Source organism: Protopterus annectens, chromosome 13.part0 (genome assembly GCF_019279795.1).
Source record: "Protopterus annectens isolate FY-2018-M chromosome 13.part0, PAN1.0, whole genome shotgun sequence".
Lineage (NCBI taxonomy): Eukaryota > Metazoa > Chordata > Ceratodontiformes > Protopteridae > Protopterus > Protopterus annectens.
In genome coordinates this window covers 721,354,492-721,381,134 of record NC_056747.1, presented here as the reverse complement: position 1 = coordinate 721,381,134, position 26,643 = coordinate 721,354,492, and the positions used below count along the sequence as shown (strand labels likewise).

The following is a 26,643-nucleotide window of genomic DNA, read 5'->3' as shown; positions in this document are numbered from 1 at the left end:
ACAAAATGTTTATTATTAGATACTTTACAATCATCTCATGTTTGCAATATGACATTCTCATGAGGTCTATGTTATAATGTCGATCGCATAAATGGTCGAAACCTGGAACATTGATCACACAAGATCAAAAGCTACAAAACATCCATCTTTACATACAAGAGATTAAATGTTTAATCAGCATCATATGCAAATATCCTACTGCCTGTGTCATGTTGCTTGAATTTGTTAACCACAATCATGTTCTGTACAACATATCAATAATTATATTGCAAAAGTTATTACAGCATGTACTACAGTACACACTTTTGAATGAATTAACCAAATTTGTTTCCAGCTTTGCAAGATAAAGTATACTGACCTTTGAAAAAAGCATATGCTGCAACAGGAAAGAAAGGCAACTGTAGTAAAAGTTCACAGAAAATAAAGGACTTGAACCACATTGGTGGATCAGCCATCATGGGGTCTTTTAACTCTGCTGCATACCAAGCCAACAGCTGCTTCAGCTAAGAAAATAGAAACACAATGATTAAATTATAATTCTCAGACGTTAATGTACCACAAAAAAAAAAAAAAAAAAAAAAAGTAGTATGACTACAAACTTCTCGTGTACTTTCTTAAGTAGTAAATTACAGAAGCACTCAAAGGTAAATGTACAAGAAAAATCTAGTTATTTATATTTAACAAGGAAATCTTCATTTTTAGTAGCAACCTGGGAAGAAAAGCTTCAGAAATGTCAAACTACGTGAAGTCCATATGCATCAAGGAAATCTTTTCAACATTATTAGGTGGCAAACAATGTTTCAAAGCAGTGTAAAATGATGCAATAGTATACACTGTACATGCATAGTGAATACTAATTTGAGGGTCTATATCATATTCTCGAAAGCCGACAATGTCGAATCTGACACTGTCGACACAAGAATATTGAATGCTCAGAATCCCGAGCATGTAAACGGAAATCTCCGTAAGGGGAGATTTCTGTTTACTGCAATGTAGTGCGGTCTTGGAGTTGGTATATTTAAGTAGTGGGGGGTGCAGTGAGGCTTGCCTGCCTGCTTAAACCAGTTAGGGTACATTTTTCTTGTTTTTTTTTTGTCTTTTTTATAAGGTAGACGTTTGAAGACGTCGACCATATGTTGTTCGATGTTTTCAGCCGTCGATCTTGTAATATAGACCCTAATTTGATACAGTATTAGTAAAGTTTGAGAACACAGAGACAAGATCTGTTTGTAAGTGTTAGATAACAGCAACGGTGGAAAAAATGCCTTAACATGTAGCTGGCCAACAGATGAAACAAACAAAACTTTTGTGAACTAAGAGCCAAGTATGACACACAAATCTTAAGAACATATATGTGCTCAGAGAATGAAAGAGAGAGTATGTACAAATAACTTCACAGAGAACACACATATAAACATGACACACTTTAGCTTGTTAGTCCTTTTGTAGACTTCTAATGTAGGCAAGTCTGTAATCAGTTATATACATATGAGCAAGTGATGATTATATCACACAGACAATTCCGCTGTGTGTGTATGCTGTACATTTTGAAATACAAGTTTTAAATTAAATCCAAATCTCTGTTATAATTGTAAATATAAATAAGAGCCCTGTACATACAAGGACAGGTTTGAACAATGTTTCATGGTAAATGGGGAGAGACAGCCCAAGTAATGGGATAATAATAATAATAATAATAATAATAATAATAATAATAATAAAAATAATTAATAATAATCAATGACTTGCTCAAGGTCACACAGCAGACAAATGAAGGCAGAGAGAATCAGACCCTTTACCACAGCTCACAACCTTAGCCCTGGCATAGCTTGCAGGATCCTCGATTCAATACCAGGTACAGGGCCCTATTTATCCATGATCTGGTCTGGTGACTCTGGAGGTGTATGTCAGGTAGTCAGAGCTGTACAGACTGATCTGAGTGGAGACAGCTCTTCTTGATGACAAGGAAGGCATTGTGAGATAAACAATTAAATGTAGGTATCCTACAAACGTGTAAGCTCCCAACCCCAAAAATATGTTGCACACAGCAGTATGTCTGTGTTTTGTATGACTTGTGCATTGAACAAAAGTTGTTGCAACATCCATTCTTTAATTGCTTTACTTTATTCATTGTACTAAAAAAAATTAATGTATTAATAGGCATTCTCATGTGCAGGGGTAACTCAGGTATGAAAACAGGAACATTTCCCAAAAAGAGGGAAGAATGAGAGGTCTATGCAACTTGGTCTAAACAGGTTGCATTTTAATAATATACTTTTGCAATACTATCTTTACAGCCACTAGCAACTTTGAAGGGGTTGGCACATGTCAGGTTCATATAGTCTGCATTACTTGGAGTGAAGATCAGAACCTTCTGACCTCCATTATGTAGTCACTGTTGCATATTATTGGGATACAGTATTCTCTGCAGGATTGGACTGTAAAGGATATCCACAGTTAATTACCATTATTCTGTCTGGCAGTTAGCAGAGATGATGAAAGCTCTGGCTTTTTATTGAGCTGCTTCCTGTGCCAAAGGTACATTGTTTGAATCTTTCAGCATTCATTAATTTACTGTGTGACCTTATGCAAGTCATTTAACTAGACAGTGCTTTGGGGCATTTGCCAACTGGAGTTAGGCTCCTTAATGGTCTTCTGGACTACATGACTAGTAACTATGACCTTGTGGTTGTGTTTTGCTAGTCATTCCCTCTTTCATAGCTGATCTAGTTCAGGTAATCTTTGGCAATATCACCAGCATACCATTTTTAATGCAACATAGGCCATTTATTCTTCAAGAGCAGGAGACACTGTATTTGTAGATGAAACACTGAAATGCAAAGTTGCCTTCCAGCAATATCATCTGCTTTACTAATAGTATTTTTTTTTACTGTGGAATTATTCTGATGACCTTACTTGTTCAGAGATTGTGCATATTAACTGTGTATAAGTTATTAGGTGGTTAACATGTTTTACACTGTCATCATTAATACTCTACATGGCTGGGTCTCGTAGTGGGATACTAGTGATCTATAATTTCATTTGGTTCATCCAAAACTACCAAGGAAGTTTGTGTAATGGATTTTTTTCAAACAGTAGGGGGTGTACACAGTCAACAAAGTGGCTACAACTGCTGGTGCTTGCGGGGGGGGGGCTATCTGTGGATGAAAATACCTTATAGTGCATCTGATTGTTTTTATATAGTTTTTTAATCTGGCTTTGCAGGACTAATGTGCACACTGTGTGAGTTAAGGTAGAATCCTTAACTATGGCTAATGTGTGTTGGTGTGAAACAAACTTGAAATATGTGACTTTGGTCATTATCGCTATTAATATTTGACACAGACATCTGACAAGAATGCAGTCAAAAACATGGCTATAATTGCTTGGTTTGAAGGATATCTGTGGATAAAAATGACTGACCCTGCTGAGTTGATAAATGATCAATCTGTCTTTGCAGGACTAGTGTATATTTGTGTAAACAAACTGGAATTCTTTACTGTGGTCTTTTTTATCACAATCAGACATGTGGCGTGCACTGTCAAAGTGGCTATAATTGATTAGAATGGATAATTATTGATTATTATGGCAACAGTTTGAGTGGCCATTTATGGTTGAAATGTTCTGAAATGGGTAAACAGTTTGTTACAGCAAACTTCTATTTCAAATGTCCTTACTAGGCCTCTCTCAGCCCACCCTTCTGTAGTTCAAACGCTACCTGTCCAGTAGGTATCAGTCAATAATGGCACTCCACACTCTCTCCTTACCTCCTAGTCACCACCAGTGTACCACAAGACACAATCCATGGTCCCTCCTCTAACGGTTTCAGCAATACCCTCTACACAATAGGATTCCACTCACTTGCACATCTGACAACACGGTACACCTCTAAAAAATTACTTGGGAAGCTTTAACAGCCACCGAAACATGGCTTTATAACTCAACTCATGCTCAACTCCAAAAGACCAAACTACTACTTTTTTCCTCCAAATCCCTCTCTCATGAAAAAAAAATAAAGTCCCATCTCTTGATAATACAACCACTGAAGTTACTTCTCCTAGCAAACTATTAGGGGTGATAGTATATGATAATCTTACATTTGACCTGCATATACAAAATTTCATAAGAAAAACTCAAAAACTACGGATGCATTGCAGAGCCAAAACGTCTCTCAGAAACAAAACTAAAACTATACTCTTCTTTATGGTGCTCCCAACCTCCAGTTTTCACAAAAATTAAAACTTGAACAATGCTATAACAAAGTTGCTAAATTTGCAGCACCCCCCCCCTTTCAAGACCCATCACTGTATAGCACTGAAAAGCCTAAATTGGTTAGATCTGCCACAGCAACTAAAATATACTCAACTTCTTACCACCTATAACATTAACAGCAACCATCTGCCTGTCCAGAACTAAAAAAAATTCTACACAACTATGTTCCCAGTCGCTCATTGCAATCCAGTGACCAAAAATTCCTATCTGTCTACAAACCTAGCAAATCTGCTGGGCATTGTCTGTACTTGTACAAGGTTGCTAAGGCCTGGAACTCCTTACCTGTATCCATCAGGTCTATAGCCTCCTTCCCATCTTTCAAAACCACTCTGAAAGACGTCCTAGCTAAAATATGTCTCTGTTCTTACTCAAAACCAGGGTAAACTGTATCCTTAAATGTGAACAAGTACCTTTTCATTCCTTATACCTCCTTATTCTCCCTTCTTCACTTACTTCCTTACTGCTATTTAATTCTCTTCCCTGATTCTCTCTCTAAATGTACCATAAGCCTGTTTTTCCCCGGACATTACACTGCAATTATTTGTATTAGACTAGACTAATGTACGTTTAATTTCCCTACAAACTGTCCAAAATTTCTCTAAATATTAAATGATTGTCATATCACTTCTTAACCAATGTTTTAATAGTGCATCTAATTTGTTATTATTTAAACTGCAGATGTTATTGTTTTATTTTTGAAGATTGCATCATTATTATGCTTAAAATCTTTTGTAATAATTTGGAGCTTTTCTCCCCAGGCCTCCACTAAAAATGGGCTTCTACCCAGTTAGACTTTCCTGATAGTTGAATGTCAATAAATAAATTATTGGTTAATGTATTTTGTTTCATTGCTTAATGAAAAAAATATTCAAAACTTCAAATTTAAACACACTCAACAAATTTTGCTGCATTAAACAAGGAAACTGTCACATGCCAGTGTTTAGCCTTAGATGGAGTTTACCACCCGCTTTGGGCTGCATTCACAAACAACCCAACTCCGGGAAGACCTGATCCTGACATGATGGGGGCTGCCACCTGACTCACACCATCCGCAGGCTGAGCCTCGATCACAAGGACTTGGGCCCACTGGGCAGCGGTGTCGGGGAGACAGACGTCCGTACATCACATTTCCCTGCTCTCGTTGCCCGGGTGAGGATTTGGCGCTGGGCTCTTCACGCGCCATTACTGAGAGAATCCGGGTTAGTTTCATTTCCTGCGCTTAGTAATACACTTATATTCGGCAGGTCACCACATCTGATCTGAGATCATGTTCCGAGCATGGTCGCGAGTGGGGGGGTGATGGGCAGGGTAGCCACAGGGATGGATGGATGCACCAACTCTCCCCTCAGCCCCCACACCCTCTACCCCCGCCACCAGACTCCAGGTGGCAGAGGGTCAAAGTGGCCAGGACACGTGGGAACCGGGAAGGTGGGCATCAGGCCTTGCCCCGGGTAGGCAGTTAAGTGGCGGTACTGTCGGTCTCTTGGGAGGGGGTGGGCTGGACTTGCGCCACCTCCCTCCCATCCGCAGATGGACTTCCTTGCTCGGGGGTGATGGAGGACTTCTCTCCACCATCTGCTTCTCACCCTGGGAGAACGGGGGGGCCCAGCACAGGCTCCCTCAACTCCCTGGCTGCGCTCTCACAGGGGCAGGACACTCCCAGGGGTGATGGAAAGCCCAATGACCCTCAGACAGGCGTAGACCTGAGAGTAACCCTGGATTGCAAGTGCATTCGAAGTGTCGATGATCAATGTTTCTTGCAATTCACATTAGTTCTTGCAGCTAGCTGTGTTCCTTGACTTGATGCACGAGCAGAGTGATCCACTGCTCAGAGTTGTACCGTTCTCTTCTTGGTCACCAGGGGGACGACTGCCCACAAGGTGTCGCACCAGTTGCGGGCATGCAAGGCTTCACGGGCATCATCGCAGGCACCCGGACCAGTGTTACTCGCCCTGCACCACAGGATGCCAGGAGTTCTACAGCTGCTGGCATGCGGCTGAAACTCCAACCTTCTGAGTCTTCAAACAGATGCCCCATGGGGAGCAGGGCATCCTCCACAGATACCCATGACCGCCAGTGTGGAACGAGGACACTGGTGTGCGACCCCTGGGGTGGCTCCATGCAGCCGAAGGGGAGGGCCTGCGTCCACCTGCTGGGACGGCACCTTATCTCTCTCCCCCTCCCGCACAGGGAGCCGGTCACCTCTGGGGTGCATGTCAGACTACACCGCCTGACTGGCCAGCCCCTCTATGGTCGTTCCCTCAGAGGCAGTGGAGAAGCACCCACACACCCCACTGTGCTGACGGGACTCCCTCTCTCCTGATGCCAGGAGGTGAGTGGCGACAGACACCATCCCTCCTCCTCTCATTCCCCCCGGGAGTTACAGGCTTGGTCCTGCCGACCTCCGCTGGAGCACACAGAAAGAGGGGAATGAGAGATGAAGAGGCTGCATAACTAATGAGCATGGCAGAGCCTCATTCATCATCAGAATTAACCAGACAAATTGCTCTAACTAATAATGGCCATGCACCACCACCACCCACAGAACTCAGAAAGAGCTATCAATCTGTCAAATCCATTCCGTGTCCGGGCCAGGTGAGGTTTCCCGTGTTGAGTCAAATTAAGCCGCAAGCTCCACTTCTGTTGGTGCCCTTCCGTCAATTCCATTAAGTTTCAGCTTTGCAACCATACTCCCCCCTAGAACCCAAAGACTTTGGTTTCCCGGAAGGTCCCCAGTGGGTCATGGGAATAATGCCGCCAGATCGCTAGTCGGCATCATTAATGGTCGGAACAACAGTATCTGATCATCTTCGAACCTCCAACTTTCATTCTTGGTTAATGAAAACATTCTTGGGAAATGCTTTCACTTTCATTCATCTTGCACTGGTCCAAGAATTTCACCTCTAGCAGCATAATACGAATGCCTCTGGCTGTCCCTCTTAATCATGGCCCCAGTTCCAAAAAACAACAAAATAGAACCGGAGTCCTATTCCATTATTCCTAGCTGAAGTATTCAGGTGACCGGCCTGCTTTGAACACACTAATTTTTTTCAAAGTAAATGCTTTGAACCCCTGGGACACTCAGTTAAGAGCAACAAGTGAGTGCCGAGAGGCAGGGGCTGTAGCTTACCTCACGGCGGACTGCCAGCCCAATCCCAAGATCCAACTATGAGCTAGCTTTTTAACTGCAGCAACTTTAATATACACTATTGGGGCTGGAATTACCGTGGCTGCTGGCACCAGACTTGCCCTCCCACTAAGAGGATTTAAAGTGCACTCATCCCAGTTACAGGGCCTCGAAAGAGTCCTGTACTATTTTTCGTTAGTACCTCCCTGAGTTGGGAGTGGGTAATTTGTGAGCCTGCTGCCTTCCTTGGATGTGGTAGCCATTTCTCAGGCTCCCTCTCTGGAATCGAACCCAGATTCCTTGTTACCCATGGTAGGCACAGATAGGGCAGACATTCAAATCTTACTTCTCTGCCACAAGGGCATGCAATAGGCCCGAGTTTATCTAGGGTCACCAAAGCTACCTGGCTGAGACCCAAATTGGTTTTGGTCTGATAAATGCATGCATCCCCAAACGTCAGGACTCGTCAGCATGTATTAGCTTTAGATTTACCACAGTTATCCAAGTAAACGGTGGAGCGATCAAAGGAACCATAACTGATTTTAATGAGCCATTCGCAGTTTCACTGTAGCATCCCTGTGCACTGAGACTTGCATGGTTTAATCTTTGAGACAAGCATATGCTACTGGCAGGATCAACCAGATAGGAGCACATCAGTGGGCGGGCATAGAGGAGGGACCGGAGCCCGCACCTCCGCTGACGGGGAGGGGGTCCCTCTTCCTACATTGGGGGCACGTCGGCTGCTGGTCATGGACTGGTGAGCGCAACCTTGGAGGGCCATGGGCCAGCATGGAGCGCGGCAGCACTCAGAGCCAGAGAGAGAGGGAGAGACCTCCCGTGCTCGGGGTGCTCGCCTTAGTAGAGCAGCCTGGTGCATGACAAGCCCCTTTGCCTCAGCCCAGGCTCATCAGCGTCACCTCGACTTCACCCCTGAGGGGCACAGAACACTCCACACCCACGCCTCACTTCCAGAATGGAGAAGCTCAGCCTGCAAGCCGTGACCCACAGAGATCGATGGATGGTGGGGAAAGGCACCTCAACCCCATGCAAACACTTGGTGGGATGTCACCCAGGGCTGAGACAGGAGGCCCTGTCTTCCTTTTCCTGGGGCTGCCTGGGACCCAGACTGGGGCACTCAGACTCTCACATTCTGACGGGATGCCCCATCATCCCTTAACAACCGAAGGCTGCCAAATCGTGCCAGACTATCAGGGGAGCAAACCTGCATGGTGCAACCAGCCCTGGGGAACTCCCCTCGGCTGCTGAGGGGCAGATCTGCTCTCATAGAGACTTCTGGCCAGGAGGAAGAGGCCCAAGAGGGTACCTCTACCAAGCGCAGACATCTGGAAGGATGTTCTCCCCCCATGGTTGATACCCAGACCAGAACTCGCACTCCAACGGGATGCCCCATTGTCCCTCAACTCCTGAAGGCTGCCAAATTGTGCCAGATTGTGCCTGACGGATGATCGGGGGAGCAAACCTAAAGGTTGTGACCTGCCCCATGGAACTCCCTTCAGCTGCTGAGAGGTGGATCTGCTCTCATACAGACTTCCTGCTGGGAGGAAGAGGCCCAGGAGGGTGCCTCTACCCCACAAAGATACCTGGCAGGATGTTCTCCCCTGGGGCAGGGACCTGAACTCACATACCAACGGGACGCCCTGTCGTCCCTTAACTCCTGAAGGCTGCCAAATCATGCTGCATCATGCGTGGCCTCCAGACAATTGGGGGAGCAAACCTGTAGGGTGAAAATGCCCCCGTGGAACTCTCCTAGGTCGCAGCAGGAGCAGATCCTTTCCCATGAGGACTTCCGAGTCCCCCTCCTTTCTGATCCAGAGCAATTCTGGGGACTTTGTGATTTTTTGAGAGTGTCTTTGTTAACAGGGTGAGGTTGGATGCCTCTGCCTGGCAAGAGCTCTCCAGGCCTCACAGCCCTCTGCCCTGCACTCTCTTAAGGACTTCCATTAGGGCCTACCCCAGCGGGCCTTCCCTGTGATGCTGCCAAGAGACTTCCTTGCCAGTCCGCGACCCCCACTTCACCTCAGGGGATCCCACCACCTCCATATCCCCTTGCACACTGCCAGAGGTTGCTGTTGTGTATGTGCCCTCATAGCCTATCAAGGGAGCCTCCCCCAATCCCGCCAGCCTTGCAGAACTCCCCTCAGCCACCAAGGAGCAGGTCTGCTCCCATTGGGACTTCAGAGTACCCCTGCTCTCCAGTCAAGAGCGACTCTGGGGACTTTGCAATATTTCAGGGACACAGTTAGGTAAGAGACAAGGTCAGACACCTTCACCCTGCCCAGCAGGAGCTCCCCAGGCCCCACAGTCACCTGCTATTCCGTTCCTTCAGGACTTCTATTGTGGTGGCCTTTGCCTGACCCTGGCCAGCCAGGCAGGAGCTCTCCATGCCCTGCAGCCCTCCACCCAGCACCCCCTTGAAAGCTTCCACTGTGGGGGCATCTGCCTGACCACATTCACCCAGGCAGGATCTCTCTGGGTCCTGCAGCCCTCCACCTGGTGCTCCCTCAAGGACTTCCATCAGGGAGACCCATATGGGCCTCCCCTTAGACTCTGGTGAGAGGCCTCCTTCCCTGGCCCCCGCCTCGCCGAACCCCACCTCCTCCATGTCCCCTGCAGGCAGCCAAATCATGCCAATTACAGCGTGCCCAGGGATCCTCTCAGGGGAGCTTCAGTCTGATCCCAGCCAAAGTCATGGAACACCCCTCAGCCATTGAGGGGCAAGTCTGCTCTCATCAGTACTTCTGCGTCTCCCTCCTTTCTGATCCAGAGCACCATGGTCCCCATTTCCCCCATATCTTCTGCAGGCTGCCAAATCATGCAGTATCGTGCGTGCCATCTGGGCCTCTCAGGGGGACCTCCCCTGATCCCGGCTGGCCTTGCGGAACTCCCCTTGGCCACAGAGGAGCAGGCCTGCTCCCATCGGGACTTCCAAGTCTACCTGCTCTGCAGTCCAGAGAGGCTATGGGGACTTTCCAATATTTCAGGGACACAGTCAGGTACGAGGCGAGGTCAGACGCCTTCCCCTACCTGGCAAGAGCTCTCTAGGCCCTGCAGACACCCACCATTCGCTCCCTTAAGGACTTCCATCATGGGGGCTCTGCCTGACCCCTCTCACCTGGGAAGGAGCTCTCTAGGCCCCGCAGACACCCACCATTCACTCCCTTAAGGACTTTCATCATGGGGGCTCTGCCTGACCCTCTCACCTAGGCGGAAGTTCTCTGGATCCTGCAGCCATCCGCCCGGCATCCCCTTGAGGACTTTCATCAGTGGGGCTCCGCCTGTCCATGCTCACCCAGGCAGGAGCTCACCAGGCACCGCAGCCATTCACCAGCTGTTCTCTTAAGGACTTCCATACAAAGGGGGGAACATGATCCGGACCCTCTCACCTGGGCCTGGCCACTTTCCACCTCTCTCCCCCTTCTGGACATCCGTCCGGAGGGGGCCATGGTCCTGAACCCTTCTCTCAGGTGGGACCTCTCCCAGTCTGGCTGTTTTCTGCCTCTCCCTCCCTTCTGGACTTCCACCGGGAAGGACCCCCTCTGGGCTTCCCACTTCTACCCTGGCGGGAGAGCTCTTTTCCTGGGTTACATATCTCCTGAAGGCTACCAAATCATGCACTGTCAACCGTGCTCTCTGAGCCTAATAACAGGACTGTGAGGTCCTTAGATGTCCAGGGCTGCACACATGCTACACTGAATGGATTTGCATGCGTCTACCCTTGGCCATCAGGTCCAGGTAGTCCGCTGAACCCCATTCATGATAGAGACTGGAGATTGCAATTATTCCCCATGAACAAGAAATTCCCAAGTGCAGGTCATAAGCTTGCTTTGATTAAGTTCCTGCCCTTTGTACATACCGCCAATCACTACTACCAATTGGATGGTTTAGTGAGGTCCTCGGATCAGCCCCGCTGGAGTCAGACACTGACCTGGTGGTGCGCCGAGAAGATGATCAAACTTTATTATCTAGAGGAAGTAAAAGTCATAAGGTTTCTGTAGGTGAACCTGTGGAAGGATCATTAATGCCTAGGGTCCCAGGACAGTGCCATCCACGGGTACCAGGGCTACTCCTCACTCCGCCTCCCCAACCCTCTCTGCCTCACTCCCACTCCTCTCTCTCTGCGCACACCGGTGGAGGCCGGCAGGATGGAGCCCATGACTCCCAGGGGAGGGAGAGGAGGAGGGGTAGTGTCCGTTCCCCCCTCGCCTCCTGGCTGTGGGAGGGAGGGGGTCCCATCAGTGTGGCAGGAGGTGCATGCATGGCTCCGCTGCCCCTAAGGGGATGGCTGTGGAGGGTGCACCCAGGCTGACAGTGGGGTCTGCCAAGCACCCCAGAGGTGACAGACTCCCCATGCGAGAGGGGGAGGGAGAGGGTGCCATCCCCACAGGGGACGCAGGCCCTCACCTCTGGCTGCACAGAGCCACCCCTGGGGGACACACACCAGTGTCCTCTCCCCTCAATGGCAGTCACAGGTACCTGTGGAGGATGCCCGATGCCCCACTCCCCACAGGGTGTTGGGTCAAAGACCTGGAAGATCGGCGTTTCGGCCATGTGCCAGCCATCACAGGAGTCCTTGCCATCCTGTGGCACAGGGCCAGTAACCTGGTCCAGGCACCTGTGATGATGCCTGTGAAACCTTGCATGTTCATGACTGGTGCAACGCCACATGGGCAGCTGTGCCCTTGGTGACTGAGAAGAGACCAGTACGACTGAGCGGTGGAGCATTTGGCTCACACTTCGATGAAGAACGCAGCTAGTTGCGAGAACTAATGTGAACAGTGTCTTTATCCCTTCTCCCTGGCTCAATGGCGGTACCATGATGGTGTGCAAACAGCTGATTTTCGGTGGGCATTTCCCTTGCTGTTTGAATATGTACTTGAAATGTAATTTACTACCTTTGTTTGAATAAGTGCTTGTAATGTACTTTGGGTAGGCATGTCTTTGCTGTTTGCATAAGGGCTTGTAATGTAATATACTGCATCAATTTGTATAAATGCTTGCAATGTAATGTTCTGCTGACACCAACCTGCAATGATGCTGACAGCAGTCTAATGTGCCTGAAAGGTGTTCATTTCAGCTAAACTGTACACAGTGCTTCTCGTCTTCTGAATTGTGCTAGCAGGAAAGTACTGATTGCCGTTCCAGCTTTATGTTTAACTATTACCACTCTGCTTTGCATTGATTCAAGTAAATTGTTTTGGTCCTGCCCTAGTCCTCCATGGGGACTCTGAATTTGGCTGCTTTGATATATTTTTTTCTAGAAACCTATAAGTCACCATTGTTATAATTAACTATTAAGCGACTTGGTTACCTGACATAATCATGTTATATATAGTTAGCTGTGGATAAATAAATATTACTGACAAACCTCGCACACAGGTCTACAGTGACCTTCTGTGTTCTAGGCATGCAGTGACTCTGATTATACTGGCTTGCCATATAAAAATGTAATATGAACATAGAACGCCTGTTCCCTTCCAGAATAACACAGTTTTTAAACCACGTGTTGGCAAATGCATAGCAGAGTCTCCATTTTTTTTAAACAGGACGGAAGAACACTCTTACCGGAATAGTTATTACTCCTGGTGGTTCAAGTCTAAGTCCTGAAAAGGACTTGGCTATTCCTGAGTAGTCTTGAGGGAGACTGTTTTGGCTCTTGGAAGGGGCCTTTGTAGTCTTGAGGAAGACTGTTTTGGCTCTTATAAGGGCCTTTGTGGTGTGGAGAGGGGGTCCTGAGGAGGACCTTTGTAGTCTTCAGGAGGACTGTTGTGGTTCTGAGAAGACCCTTTTTGGTGTGGTGGTCCTGAGGAGGACCTTTGTAGTCCTTAAGGAGGACTGTTGTGGTTCTGAGAAGACCCTTTTTGGTGTGGTGGTCCTGAGGAGGACATTTGTAGCCCTAACAAGGACTTTTTGTGTAGTACCTGTCAGGCAAGAGGTTGAGTTGCACCCTCTGAGTCTCCCCCTAAGCAGACAGGGTTTGGCACTGCCAACAGATCTTTATTTGGTCCTAAAAAGGACCTTTGTCAGCCCTGATGGGTCCTCAGTGAGGTCCCTAGCTAGTCATTATCTAGTCCTTATAAGGACTGGTGTGCCCTTTGTTGGTCAAGGCTGGGCTAGGAGATTTTCAGGTGGGTAGCCCTTGAAAGGACTGGTGTGCCCCCTTGTGGTCCAAGGCTGGGCTTATCAGTGGAAACACAGTCTTTGGAGGGTCCTGAAAAGGACCTACGTAGCCCTTGGAAGGACTGTTCAAATTTAAAAAACTCAATCCCTTATAGGTACAGACAGAAATAAAGCGATGGACAGGCCTTAGACAAAACCAAAATAGGCCACAGCTAAACACATATGCTTCACACAACAAAACACAAATAGCATGCAAGGTGATCAATGTGAAATAAATGAATCTTTGAGCCAGTTCCAGTCCAAAGAAATCTTTTATTCAGTCCTTGCAGGTTACAATTTCCAATACGACCTTCCTCCAAGCATTGTTCTGTGGTGTGCTTACTTTTTACAGATCTAAAGGGAGTGTGTCAGGTCAGACAGCCAACCACAAAGGTGGGGGGTTGGGTAGGGTGTCGCCTTTATTTTGTCAATCCCCCTGGTGGGTGTGGCTAGCCATTTTCATTTTTCAGTCAGGTTCAGAATGTTGTTACAACCAATAGTCTTGTGTTATATTTCATAGAACCTTCTCCGAGTTATACTACCATACTTTTAATCCTTTTACAAGGTTTAGAATGTTAAAATTCACCAAGTTTTAAGTGGTCCACTAGTGCCTGCATTTTGTTTTTAGCTACTAGTAGAGGTGCGTCACTTAACCATTATATGTTATAATTTCCAGTATAACATATGACAAGTAATTACCACAAAAGACAAAAAAAACATTAAAGACATTAAACTAGACATCAATCTAAAACATAGGCCAGAGCTTCCCTGGGAGTGCCAGAGAAGAAAATGTATCTTTTTTTTTTTTTTTTGCTCAGAGTTTGTGACCAATGCTTTTGCTTATTAGCTTCTTCAGTGAGGAAGGAGAGTGATCCCGTGGTAGTGGTGCTGCGGTAGCGTTGTCGCCTCACAGCAATACGTTGTCCCGTTCGACTCTCAGCTAGAGTGTCTTCTGTGGGCATATCTTTGCTGAAGGTTGTGCGTCAGGGCTGGTAACTCGGCACGTAAAAATTTACTACCAAACATTAGTGGACCGGAGCCAAAAGACACAGCAGCAGCAATGAGGAAGGAGAGTGTAGAGGGAACACAGTGGTTGCAATCTGACGTAATATAAAATATTTACCTAAAAATTTCTGATCCCAAATGTTGGGTGGGTGTGTCTATAACATATTTTTTTATTTTTATTGTTGTAGTGGCCCTTTTCCTTATTCATGTAAGATTAAAAATCATGTGATTAAAATTAGTTTTGGATTACCAACATTAAAATAAAAATAAATAAAGATAAAAATAAAATAAAAATCAATCAAGATAAAATGAACTAAAGTAAAATAAAATAAAATAGAAATAATATAGTTATATTTAAATCCTTATCAGCCTCTTCAAGTATCAGTGGTGCCCTTGTTTTTCAGATCCAAGCAGGAGAGCTACCTGAGCTTTAAGGACCCCCTGGTCCCTCCTTTTTAAGTATTAAACCTTTACAATTTACATTAAACTGATGAGATTCTATGAGTGGGTGATGTTAGAACTTACTGCTTTGGGACATTACATTGGGGCAGCTTTATAATGCTTTTAATAGATAGAAAAACATTATCCTGTTGCTTAAATACACCAACTGGTGTTTTTGGCACCAAAAAATGCTAGAATATGCTCAGGGGCACTAACTAGGGGGTTGTGGCCGGTCCTGTGGAACTGAGGGTCGGCTAAAACGAGTCAGAAAGCTCGTTGGAGCCTTTACTGCCATGTGGATGTGGGAAGTCAAAAATAGCACTTAAAAGCATTTAGAAACCTTGTTATGGCATATAGGGACAGCATTGACCTATTTAGGACCTTGCCAGTTAGAAATATTTATTTATTTATTATTTATTTATATTTATTTATTTATTTATTGCAGTTGGTTTACCAGGATAGTCCATTGGGCCATAAAGAACCCGTTTTCAATGGAGTCCTGGGGAGAAAAGCTCCAAAAAGCAAAAAAAGATACATGTAACAGAACAATATAGGTACAGCAGGTAGTAATGAAAGTTATACAAAATAAGGAAGCAAAACAAATTTTTTTTTTTTTTAAAAACAAATTATGCGCAAAAAATAACGATTAATACAGATTGAGAAGAATATACAACAATAGTACAACAGATATAGCAATGAATACAGCTTTGAGAGGAATCATACTAACTAAGGAATTGTACAATGTGATGCTAAAGGACATTGCATAGTGGGGGAAGTAGACTTAAGGGCCTGTCTAGTAGATTTTATGCAATTCTAAGGTATAGTAGGGAAGTTAGCAGGAAGGAGAAGGGGAGGTGAGAGGACAGAGTTAGTTATGTAGGGTGGGAGCAAGTGGGAGCAACAGAACAATCTGTTGATTTAATTTATTTTAATGCATTAAGATTTTGGTGCCAAAAAACGCTAATTTACTTGTGGCCCTACCTAGGGGGTTGTGGTCAGCCCTGTGGAACTGAGTGTCGGCTAGGAAGGGTGCAGGAGCCCAGTGGTGGAATTACCACCATGTGGAAGTGGGAAGTTTAAATTAAGGCTTTAAAACATTATATATGGAATATAGAGGCAGCAGTGTCCTTCAGGAGAAATCTCCAGTTAGCGTTGGCTTGTCCTGTGGATTTATTAAACGATTTAATGATATTTTATGGTTTTGGCACCATAAAATGCTAATTTACATTCGTGGGCCCTACCTAGGGGGTTGTGGCCGGCCCTGTGGAACGGAGGGTCGGCTAGGAAGGGTGCAGAAGCTCTGTGGTGGATAAACCACCATGTGGAAGTGGGAAGTTTAAATTAAGGCTTTAAAATGTTATTTATGGGATATAGAGGCAGCAGTGTGCTTAAGGAGACATCTCCAGATAGAGATGGCTTGTCCTGTGGATTTATTTAACTGTGTAATGGTGTTTTCTGGTTTTGGAACCAAAAAACATTGGAAACCTCTCAGCGGCTCTAACTAGGGGGTTGTGGCCGGCCCTGCGGAACTGAGGGTTGGCTAGAATGGGTCCACATACTCAGTGGTGCTGATTCCACCATGTGGTGGAGGGAAGTTTAAAATGTGGATAATGTGTTAGAGTTAAAACATTCTAACCAGTGTTTAATGAAAGTCTTAAAGCCTGCTCGTCCTGCTTAGTCCTATATTAAGGGTTATATCACTTTCAGTGTGAAACCAGGGAGCAAAATTCCAATTTGATCTAATTCACTTAAATTACAATAATTGGTCCCTTGTATTTCTTAATTAAACTTAATTATAAGATTATATAATTATGAGAGTTATGAGAAATAACTGTTCCCTTGGGGGAAAGTTGTATGCTATCTGAGCAGAATCTTAGGTCTTAAAGTTACAGTTTTGGTATATTCTGGTTGAGATAAAAAGCAGGTTTTAAATGCAGATTGTAAATGCAGTTCTGGTATATTCTGGTTGAGATAAAAACAAACAGTTTGTAAATGCAGTTATTACAAACTGCAGTTAGATATGTGGACAGCTTTGTGAAAAAAAAATAATATAAACAATATAAAAAATATATAAAAAATCATAAAAAGTGAACATCTGATTGATTAAATAAAAACACTTAAAAATGCTAGACTTGCTTGTGAAATGGAGTCCAACAACTAAGTTAAGATTATTAATTAAAAAACATTGTTCTTGTCAAGGATGGTTAGAATTTCACATACCTTTTGTCCAACTGCTGTCCAGAGGTCTACAGCAACTACACCCTCCAAGCCTACAGTCCTATTTTTTTTTTAAACAACGTAATTTTTCTGTGCATCATACACTATATCCTTTCTATAGGCCTTTTTATTCTGTTCACTGACGTATTAAATGTGAATTCATTATATTACCATTACTACTTATAGATGCAGATACTATTGCTTGAATGTACTAATGCTCATACTACATTGTGACTGCATTGTTTTGCTGTTTGGATTATTGTGCTGCAACTGTAATAGTCAGCGACCGGTTTTATTTTTTATTTTTCATGCAACTGATATCTGCTAACTGCTGGTGGAAATATCTGCTAAACCCTTCTCTCTTATTAATACTTTACAGTTTTGATCCTCAACACCGTCTCTCATACAGTCATCTCACCAGTTACCCCATACATTCCCTTCTACCTTACTTGCACTCACTCACCTCCCTCTTACTCAGAGAGGCCCTCTCGTATCATCCAAACCTTAACTTTCCACTCATACAAACACCTTTATTGCAAACACATCTCTCTCTCACTCACCCTCACTTACAGTCTCCCCCCTTCCCGTATACACAACCTTACTTATCCAGCAGCACATTACTAACTGTTTGCCTAATCCCCTTCTCTCTCTCTTTCTCAGGTCTACAGCAACTACACCCTCCAAGCCCACAGTCCGTCCTGGCCTGGACCTGCCTGAATAAGTGCTCTCTTCTGAGCCATCTCAGCTATTGCATATGTTAGCCACAGTATGCCCCATCTCAGTCCCTCCTGCTGAGTATACGTCTGTAACTGTCACTGCTCACTCACAATCTGTTCTAGTTTGCACATCATCGCTACCCCTTCTCTGCTAACTCCACCTAGTCCCCCCACCCCTTTTGCCTTCTCCAGTAGGAGTGTCTTTCTTGATCTCCCCTTGCTACTCACCCCTCTTTCACCTCTGCTTTCCCTCTTCCAGTTGAAATTTTCTTTCCAATCCTCCTCTACTTGATCCTTTCTACACTCCTATTCCCTGCAGCTGTTAGCTGGGTATTACTCAAGCAGAGGAGCCATCTTCCCTGCTTCATTTTATTCTTACCTTTCTGCCTTTCCCTACTGACATTCTTACCACACTCTCTGCTTCCTGATTGTTTTTTTTTCTTGGGAAGTTCTAAAGTCTCTCCAGGTGTTAATCGCTCTATTAAACAATATGTTCCACTCCTATGGAAAATACCTCACATTATACCCCTCCACAAAGGTGGTCCCTCCAAAGAACTATCGCTCCATAGCCATCTTCTCCCCCCCTTGCAAAAATACTAGAAAAATGAATCCATGACCATGTCATTAGCTACTTCCTAAACAACCTCCTTTCCAGTACTCAGCATGGCTTTAGACCTAAACATAGTGAGAGTTAGGAGGGCGGTGCTGGTACTAACACCATCCATCACTTCATGAATGATGGCCAGCGGGTTTCTTCCATCTTTCCTCGATATGTGCAAAGCCTTTGACACTGTAACCAGCTACTACTTAATAAAGTGTCTTCTTATGGCCTTAGTCCTCCAACACTAACTTGGTTCCATAGCTATTCTTTCCAATCGGCAACAGGCTACAAAATGGGAAAACTCCCTTTCCCCCCTACTCCCTGTCACCATGGGCATACCACAAGGTTCTATACCCAGCCCTCTTCTTTTTATCATATTCATGAATAATCTTAGTTCAGCAACCCAACCTGCTTCCAAAGTACAGTATGCTGATGATGCTACACGTATCTGCTCTGCCTCCTCGCCCCAAGAACTACAACAAAAAATGCAATCATCTCTTCAGGACGTAGAAACATTCCTCTCTCAGCACCAACTCATTTTAATTCCTAACTAAACCAAAATACTAGTTTCAGTAACAAAAAAAAAATGAATCTTCCATGCCCCCTTACTCTATTACCTCTGCAAATTGTACCAGAATAGACCCCACTAACCATACAACTTTTAGGTGTTACCATATACAATGACCTCAAATTTGATATACATATTGCATAAACTATCAAGAAAGTCCACATCAAACTAGGCACCCTATACAGGGCCAAACCCATACTTGCCTCCCAACACCAGATTAGCCACTGCTCGCACACACCTGCTATCCACCCTCCTGTATGGTTCACTCATTTTCACAAACCTTAGAAAATCAGACCTCAATAACCTTGAAACATGCTACAACAAGATTGCTAAATATGCCACTAATCTTCCATACAGATCTCACCACTGCGCAGCTCTCTCACAGTTAGACTAGCTAGAGCTCCCCAACCTTTTATTATTTAATCAGCTAACCTTAACTCAGAAAATTATCTATCATCCCAGCAACTGCCCTGTCATCTCATACTTAGTCCAACCTAGTAACAATCTTAGAACTCTTAGATCTTCTAACAAATTCTTACTCAAGGTTGCCAGCTCCCACAACAGTCATGGCGACTCCCTCTGTTCACATAAAATAGCCAAACTCTGGAACACTCTTCCAGAGACTAAACTAAAAACCCTAACCAAAATCAGTTAAAATCACTCCTAAAGGAACACCTTACAAATCACTATGCTCTTGTCACTCTCCAGGATAATTATTAACCTCTTCTACTACTGTTCTCAGCATTACCCATCACCCCAGCACCTCTTCTACTACTGTTCTCAGCATTACTCTCATCATCTGTGTTTTAATTGTGCTTATTAGAGAAATTATTCCAGTACTTGTGCAATTTCTGTTTTTGTACTATTGCTTATATTGTTCTATTGACTGTACTGTACCATTGCCTAAATTGTATTCTGTTCCAAAATTTGTTTTCTGTAATACTGTGAAGCTTTTCTCACCGGGTCTCCACTGAAAACTGGCCCTTGGCCCAGCTGGACACTACCCAGTAAACAAAATGTAATAAATAAATCAAACTGCCAGGAAGGTGAATCCAAAAGAACACATGCATTTATGCATGGTCCTAAAAATGTGTGTGAGGTGCTCATGGTTTAAAAACAGTCCAAGCCCAAGGTACACAATTTGCCACTGTTAAAATAGGTGCAATAAATGCCAAATTGTCTTCTTGCACAACCAGAGGGATGCATCAATAATATGCATTGACAAAGCAGATATAGAGATGCAAGGCAATAGATTACAAAAAGGGAGAAAGGACCAGCAAGTCAGAAGCATGAAATAACACAAGTCCTCCAATAAGCATGTAGCGAGTTGTATTAACCAAGTTTTATACAATGAAAGAAAATGAATACTCAAAAACATGTACACTGATTGGATGGGGCATTCACTGTGCCCACTGTAATCTAGCATTACCCAAAAGAAATGTCTGAGCAGCTACAGCTATTAAAGACAAAAGCTGCAGCCTTCATATTTTGTGCTCCATTAAGTGGGAAAAATACACACGCACACACACACACACACACACACACACACACACACACACACACACACACACACACACACACACACACACACACACACACACACACACACACACACACACACACACACACACGCCTATCAATAGGGTGAAAGACAAACTTCCATCATCTTCAAAGGCAGGCAAAAAAAATGCAAAGCTGCAGAATGTTTAAAAAAATACTATGATCTTGCCACCTGGATGTCAGGAGTCCACAAGCATCCTTACAAAAAGCGGGATGCAGGATGCATATGCACTCCAGAGTCCTAAAAAGAAAAAGAAAACAAAAAAGTGGTACAAATTACATTCAGCCTAGTGTATCATGAAAGCAGCAGTACATGCATGTCCAATGCATGCACAGTACATTAGGAAGCCCTTCCCCACCCATTGAAGGTGGCAGAAAAATATAATTTAAAGCTGTGTAATGGGTAGTGCACTGATCACAACAGACCATCTGCAGGCACAGCCTACGTGAAGAAATTCACAAAAAAAAACATTTTCTAATATGGCATACTTCTATTGGCTCATTTCTGTTTTTTTTTTTTCTTTTTGAATATTGTTAGGGCTTGTTAGCACCTGTACTAACCCTGACCAACTTTTTTCCTTTTAAACTAATAATTACTCTGAAACTTTATAATATTACCCTAGACCAGCAAAATACCATATTATTGCAAATAAAATTTATGTATATACTGCATAGTGACCATCTCTTGTACATTACCCATTGATGCTTACTGCTAATGTTATCCTCACAGACTATTGTATTTGTATATATATAAAAAATAAATAAATAAATAAATAAAAAAAATTATGTTTTTGTTACAATTGTATTTTTTAGTTTGATCTGTTATGACTTCTATAATTCTTTTTGTATGTCTTTCTTGGAGCTTTTCTCCCTGGGCCTCTACTGAAAATGGACATGTATCCAGCTAGACTAGCCCGGTCAACAAATGTAAAATAAAATAAATACTCTAAGACAGAGGTCTTTGTTAACTAAGCTAAGACCCAGGAGTCTCTTTAAAGTAAGGGATTTAGGTTTCTATGAATTTCTCACAGTTGTCTGTTATTGCTATCACAAGTCGTCATAAAAGTTACACTGTTAACAATGAAATTGCACTCTCATCTGTGTTTTGTTCTATATGTTCTTATTACAGGATTTAGATTGTTAACTGCAACATTTTTCTTCTTTCAATACTCTTGCATAGTTCTGCTTCTATATCATGATTTTGCTATAGGCCTGGGCTATGGATGAAAATTGTCCTTGGCCAGCTCACTTATCTGCTTATCACATATTAAATACACAAGTTATTTAATGTTTATTAACCAACTGACTAGACCGATCCTACACAAATCATTTTCAACCATGCTCTTGGCCATATATAACTTAAAATTAAAACTTTTAATTATTATTACTGGAAGTGATGCGATTAAAACCAGAGAAAGGAAGGCAGAGTCCTTATCAGCACAGGTAAAGAATGAAAGGAAAGCACTTCTCAGAAAGGCAGGCACAGGTTGCCACAACAACACTAAAGTTGAATGGCTGCAGTTTCAACCCTGATGTAAGGAATGTTTTACAGAACAAACTGAATTCAAGAAACAACCAAAATTCGAGGACGGTGGAGCTAAAAATATCTGCATGGTTTCTAAGCACTGAAAAAAAAAATAATGGCTATTTAAACAGTATAACAAAGTGAATGGTAGAGGAGAAAAAGCAAGTAGGGCCTTCAGCAAGTCCATGGGTAGAAAAATAAAATCAGAAGTCAAACTAGGCACTTTTTTCTGCCAGTATACATCATTTTAGTTTCATTGCTACTTAAAGTTGAACTGTTATGGGTGAAATCTCTGCAGAATAACCCTTCAAACTTTCTGTCACTTCACAACATATGTCTGCCTCATTTTTTAGTCTGTTCCTCATAAAATGCGGGGTTTTCTGACAAATTACTGAGTATCAAAGTCACTACATAAATGACATACATTAAGTTTCAGCACTTCATATCCTTCAGAAAATGCACTCCAACACAAATCCTGTTAAAAATTTGCTATAATATTTATAAGAGCAATATTTAAATCCTATTTTTTGGTCTTCATCTCCACATTATTTTAGGCTTTGTTCAGATTTCTTCCTCTTCTGTCCGTGTCAGGATCCTACCTAACCACTCCCATCCTTTCCAACCCTACCCTCATTCTTCCATCCCACTTCTCTCCCTCTATAATCCACTTCACAGCTACACTTTCTCTCTTCACAGCTACACTTTCTCTCTTCAAACTCCCTTCATATAGTAGCGTCTCTATACTGCTAATATCATATCTCAGTATCCACTGCATCTTTTAACAAGTGTAATTTTGTGTATGTATGCATCTGAATTCTATTTTGTCATTATTGAAATATTTACACTGTTGTTACAATTCAGTTGTATTTTTGCATACTAATTACTATGTATAACTAAGAATATATACAGCTATCTTACTGTGAATGTATTTAATATAGATACATTGGAGCTTTTCTCCTCGGGTCACCACTAAAAATGGGCTTCTGGCTCAGCTGGACCAAGCCAGTTAACAAATGTCAAATAAATGTTTTGCTCCAAGAGTTTGAGAGGTACGCCTCACAGTACTGTCTGCATCTTTTTAATATTGTATAGGATCTGTATGTATGGCTTCTAATTGCCAAAATGAAGGCAAATCTCACTAAAGATTCTAGTCTGACAAAACACTCTAAATCCCATGTCATACTTTGTAGTGCATAACACTGCAGCCTAGCAAAAGCTGTCCAGCTAAGCCACCTTTTCAAAAGATGGACATCAATGCCACAGTGGGTGTGGGGACATAAAGAGCAAAATCTCTAATCCTACTAAGGATGGTGGCATGTCCAGGTGCTTGACTGTTACCCAACGGGCCTATGGACTCTCATTGCGGATGACAGAATGAATGAGGTCAATGGGGTGACCAAAGAAAAAGATAGGCAGAGTTCAGAGGATGACACTTTGCCTCTTAGCTGTCATGTTTGTCAGTACTTATTTGGTGCTTCATACACTGCCCTGAACATATTCCAAATATTTTTCCCCTCAAGCATAGGTTCATAGGTTGGTACTAGGCTCTCAGCCCTAGGGCCTATACAAGCCTAGCCATAACAATTCCCTGGCTATTTCTTCCCACACTATTTACTTCCCTGGACCCATGTCTAGCAGGCGACTGACGTGATCCCCAGGGTGAATTTCCTTTCTCCCATCCAATCGTCAAGGTTCCTTTTGAAGAGGGCCAAAGAGGCGCTCTGCTTGACATGTGTGGGCAATCTATTCCAGAGTCTGGGGAGTCTCTGGGTCAGGAAACTATCCCTCCAGCATGTTTTGTTTATTGTGATGACAAGGTTTAGATCCCTGGAGCATGTGGCTCTGAGGGATTGGGATTTCTTTAAGTGTAGCATGTCCAACAGCTCTGGGTTTGACATGACCTTGTATGTTAAGCAGATGTGTAAACAACTTTAACAGCTCCAAAAGAAGGTAACTTGAAGTGCCTTCATCTAGGAAAGGTGCATACACAAAATTATAGAACGTGTTAATACATGTACTAAACTACAAGAGTAAAACGATAAGTTATTTTAGAAGCCGACTACTAAGTAAAGCTTTAAGACACTGGAGAAACTGGTGAAAAAAAGAGAACATATTTAAAATAAAAAGAAGAATTGCAAGGTAAAACTTTCATCTAACTCTGCTGATTTCTCAGCCTACTCTGCTGATTTCTCAGCCTCAGCCATCCTTGGAGTTACAGGCAATATGTCTACCATCAACAATGGGCATTCTAAAGCCACTGATACATTTTAATGACTGGATTTTTCTCTTCTACAGATTTTAGCATTACTGAGGACTCTCCCAGGGCACAGATGCTGGTCTACTCCTATGCACTTCCAACCAAGTCCATTTAAAGGTTTCAAATGAGTGTAATGGTAAAACGGTAGAGTGTCAAGTTCGACTTGAGTGCATAACCTGAACTTAGTGGTACTATCAAATAAAAATCAAAATATGAACAAGGGGGAGATTAAATTTGTACAGTAGTATCTCAGGAACTACATGTAGTATCTGTACAGTAGTATCTCAGGAACTACATGTAGTATCTGTACAGTAGTATCATCTCAGGAACTACATGTGGTATCTGTACAGTAGTAGTATCTCAGGAACTACATGTAGTATCTGTACAGTAGTATCATCTCAGGAACTACATGTAGTATCTGTACAGTAGTATCATCTCAGGAACTACATGTAGTATCTGTACAGTAGTAACATCTCAGGAACTACATGTAGTATCTGTACAGTAGTATCATCTCAGGAACTACATGTAGTATCTGTACAGTAGTAGTATCTCAGGAACTAAATGTGGTATCTGTACAGTAGTATCTCAGGAACTACATGTGGTATCTGTACAGTAGTATCTTAGGAACTACATGTGGTATCTGTACAGTAGTATCTCAGAAACTACATGTAGTATCTGTACAGTAGTATCATCTCAGGAACTACATGTAGTATATGTACAGTAGTATCATCTCAGGAACTACATGTAGTATCTGTGCAGTAGTATCATCTCAGGAACTACATGTGGTATCTGTGCAGTAGTATCATCTCAGGAACTACATGTGGTATCTGTACAGTAGTATCATCTCAGGAACTACATGTGGTATCTGTACAGTAGTATCATCTCAGGAACTACATGTAGTATCTGTACAGTAGTATCATCTCAGGAACTACATGTAGTATCTGTACAGTAGTATCATCTCAGGAACTACATGTAGTATCTGTACAGTAGTATCATCTCAGGAACTACATGTAGTATCTGTACAGTAGTATCATCTCAGGAACTACATGTGGTATCTGTACAGTAGTATCTCAGGAACTACATGTGGTATCTGTACAGTAGTATCTCAGAAACTACATGTAGTATCTGTACAGTAGTATCTCAGGGACTACATGTAGTATCTGTACAGTAGTATCTCAGGGACTACATGTAGTATCTGTACAGTAGTATCTCAGGGACTACATGTAGTATCTGTACAGTAGTATCATCTCAGGGACTACATGTAGTATCTGTACAGTAGTATCATCTCAGGAACTACATGTAGTATCTGTACAGTAGTATCATCTCAGGAACTACATGTGGTATCTGTACAGTAGTATCTCAGAAACTACATGTAGTATCTGTACAGTAGTATCTCAGGAACTACATGTAGTATCTGTACAGTAGTATCTCAGAAACTACATGTAGTATCTGTACAGTAGTATCTCAGAAACTACATGTAGTATCTGTACAGTAGTATCTCAGAAACTACATGTAGTATCTGTACAGTAGTATCATTTTAGGGACTACATGTAGTATCTGTACAGTAGTATCATCTTAGGGACTACATGTAGTATCTGTACAGTAGTATCATCTCAGGAACAACATGTAGTATCTGTACAGTAGTATCTCAGGAACTACATGTAGTATCTGTACATCTCAGAAACTACATGTAGTATCTGTACATCTCAGAAACTACATGTAGTATCTGTACAGTAGTATCTCAGAAACTACATGTAGTATCTGTACAGTAGTATCTCAGAAACTACATGTAGTATCTGTACAGTAGTATCTCAGAAACTACATGTAGTATCTGTACAGTAGTATCTCAGAAACTACATGTAGTATCTGTACAGTAGTATCTCAGAAACTACATGTAGTATCTGTACAGTAGTATCTCAGAAACTACATGTAGTATCTGTACAGTAGTATCTCAGAAACTACATGTAGTATCTGTACAGTAGTATCTCAGGGACTACATGTAGTATCTGTACAGTAGTATCTCAGGGACTACATGTAGTATCTGTACAGTAGTATCTCAGAAACTACATGTAGTATCTGTACAGTAGTATCTCAGGGACTACATGTAGTATCTGTACAGTAGTATCTCAGGGACTACATGTAGTATCTGTACAGTAGTATCTCAGGGACTACATGTA

General features: G+C 43.0%; 1 protein-coding gene across 1 annotated transcript in view; it reads right to left on the bottom strand.

Annotated features, from left to right (window-relative positions):
• TMEM97 (transmembrane protein 97) overlaps positions 1–26,643 on the bottom strand; it is a 114,448-nt gene that overhangs the window by 20,897 nt on the left and 66,908 nt on the right. The window contains exon 2 of the mRNA XM_044054406.1: positions 359–503. Coding sequence (XP_043910341.1) covers positions 359–503 — 145 coding nt within the window. The remainder of the gene's footprint in view (positions 1–358; positions 504–26,643) is intronic.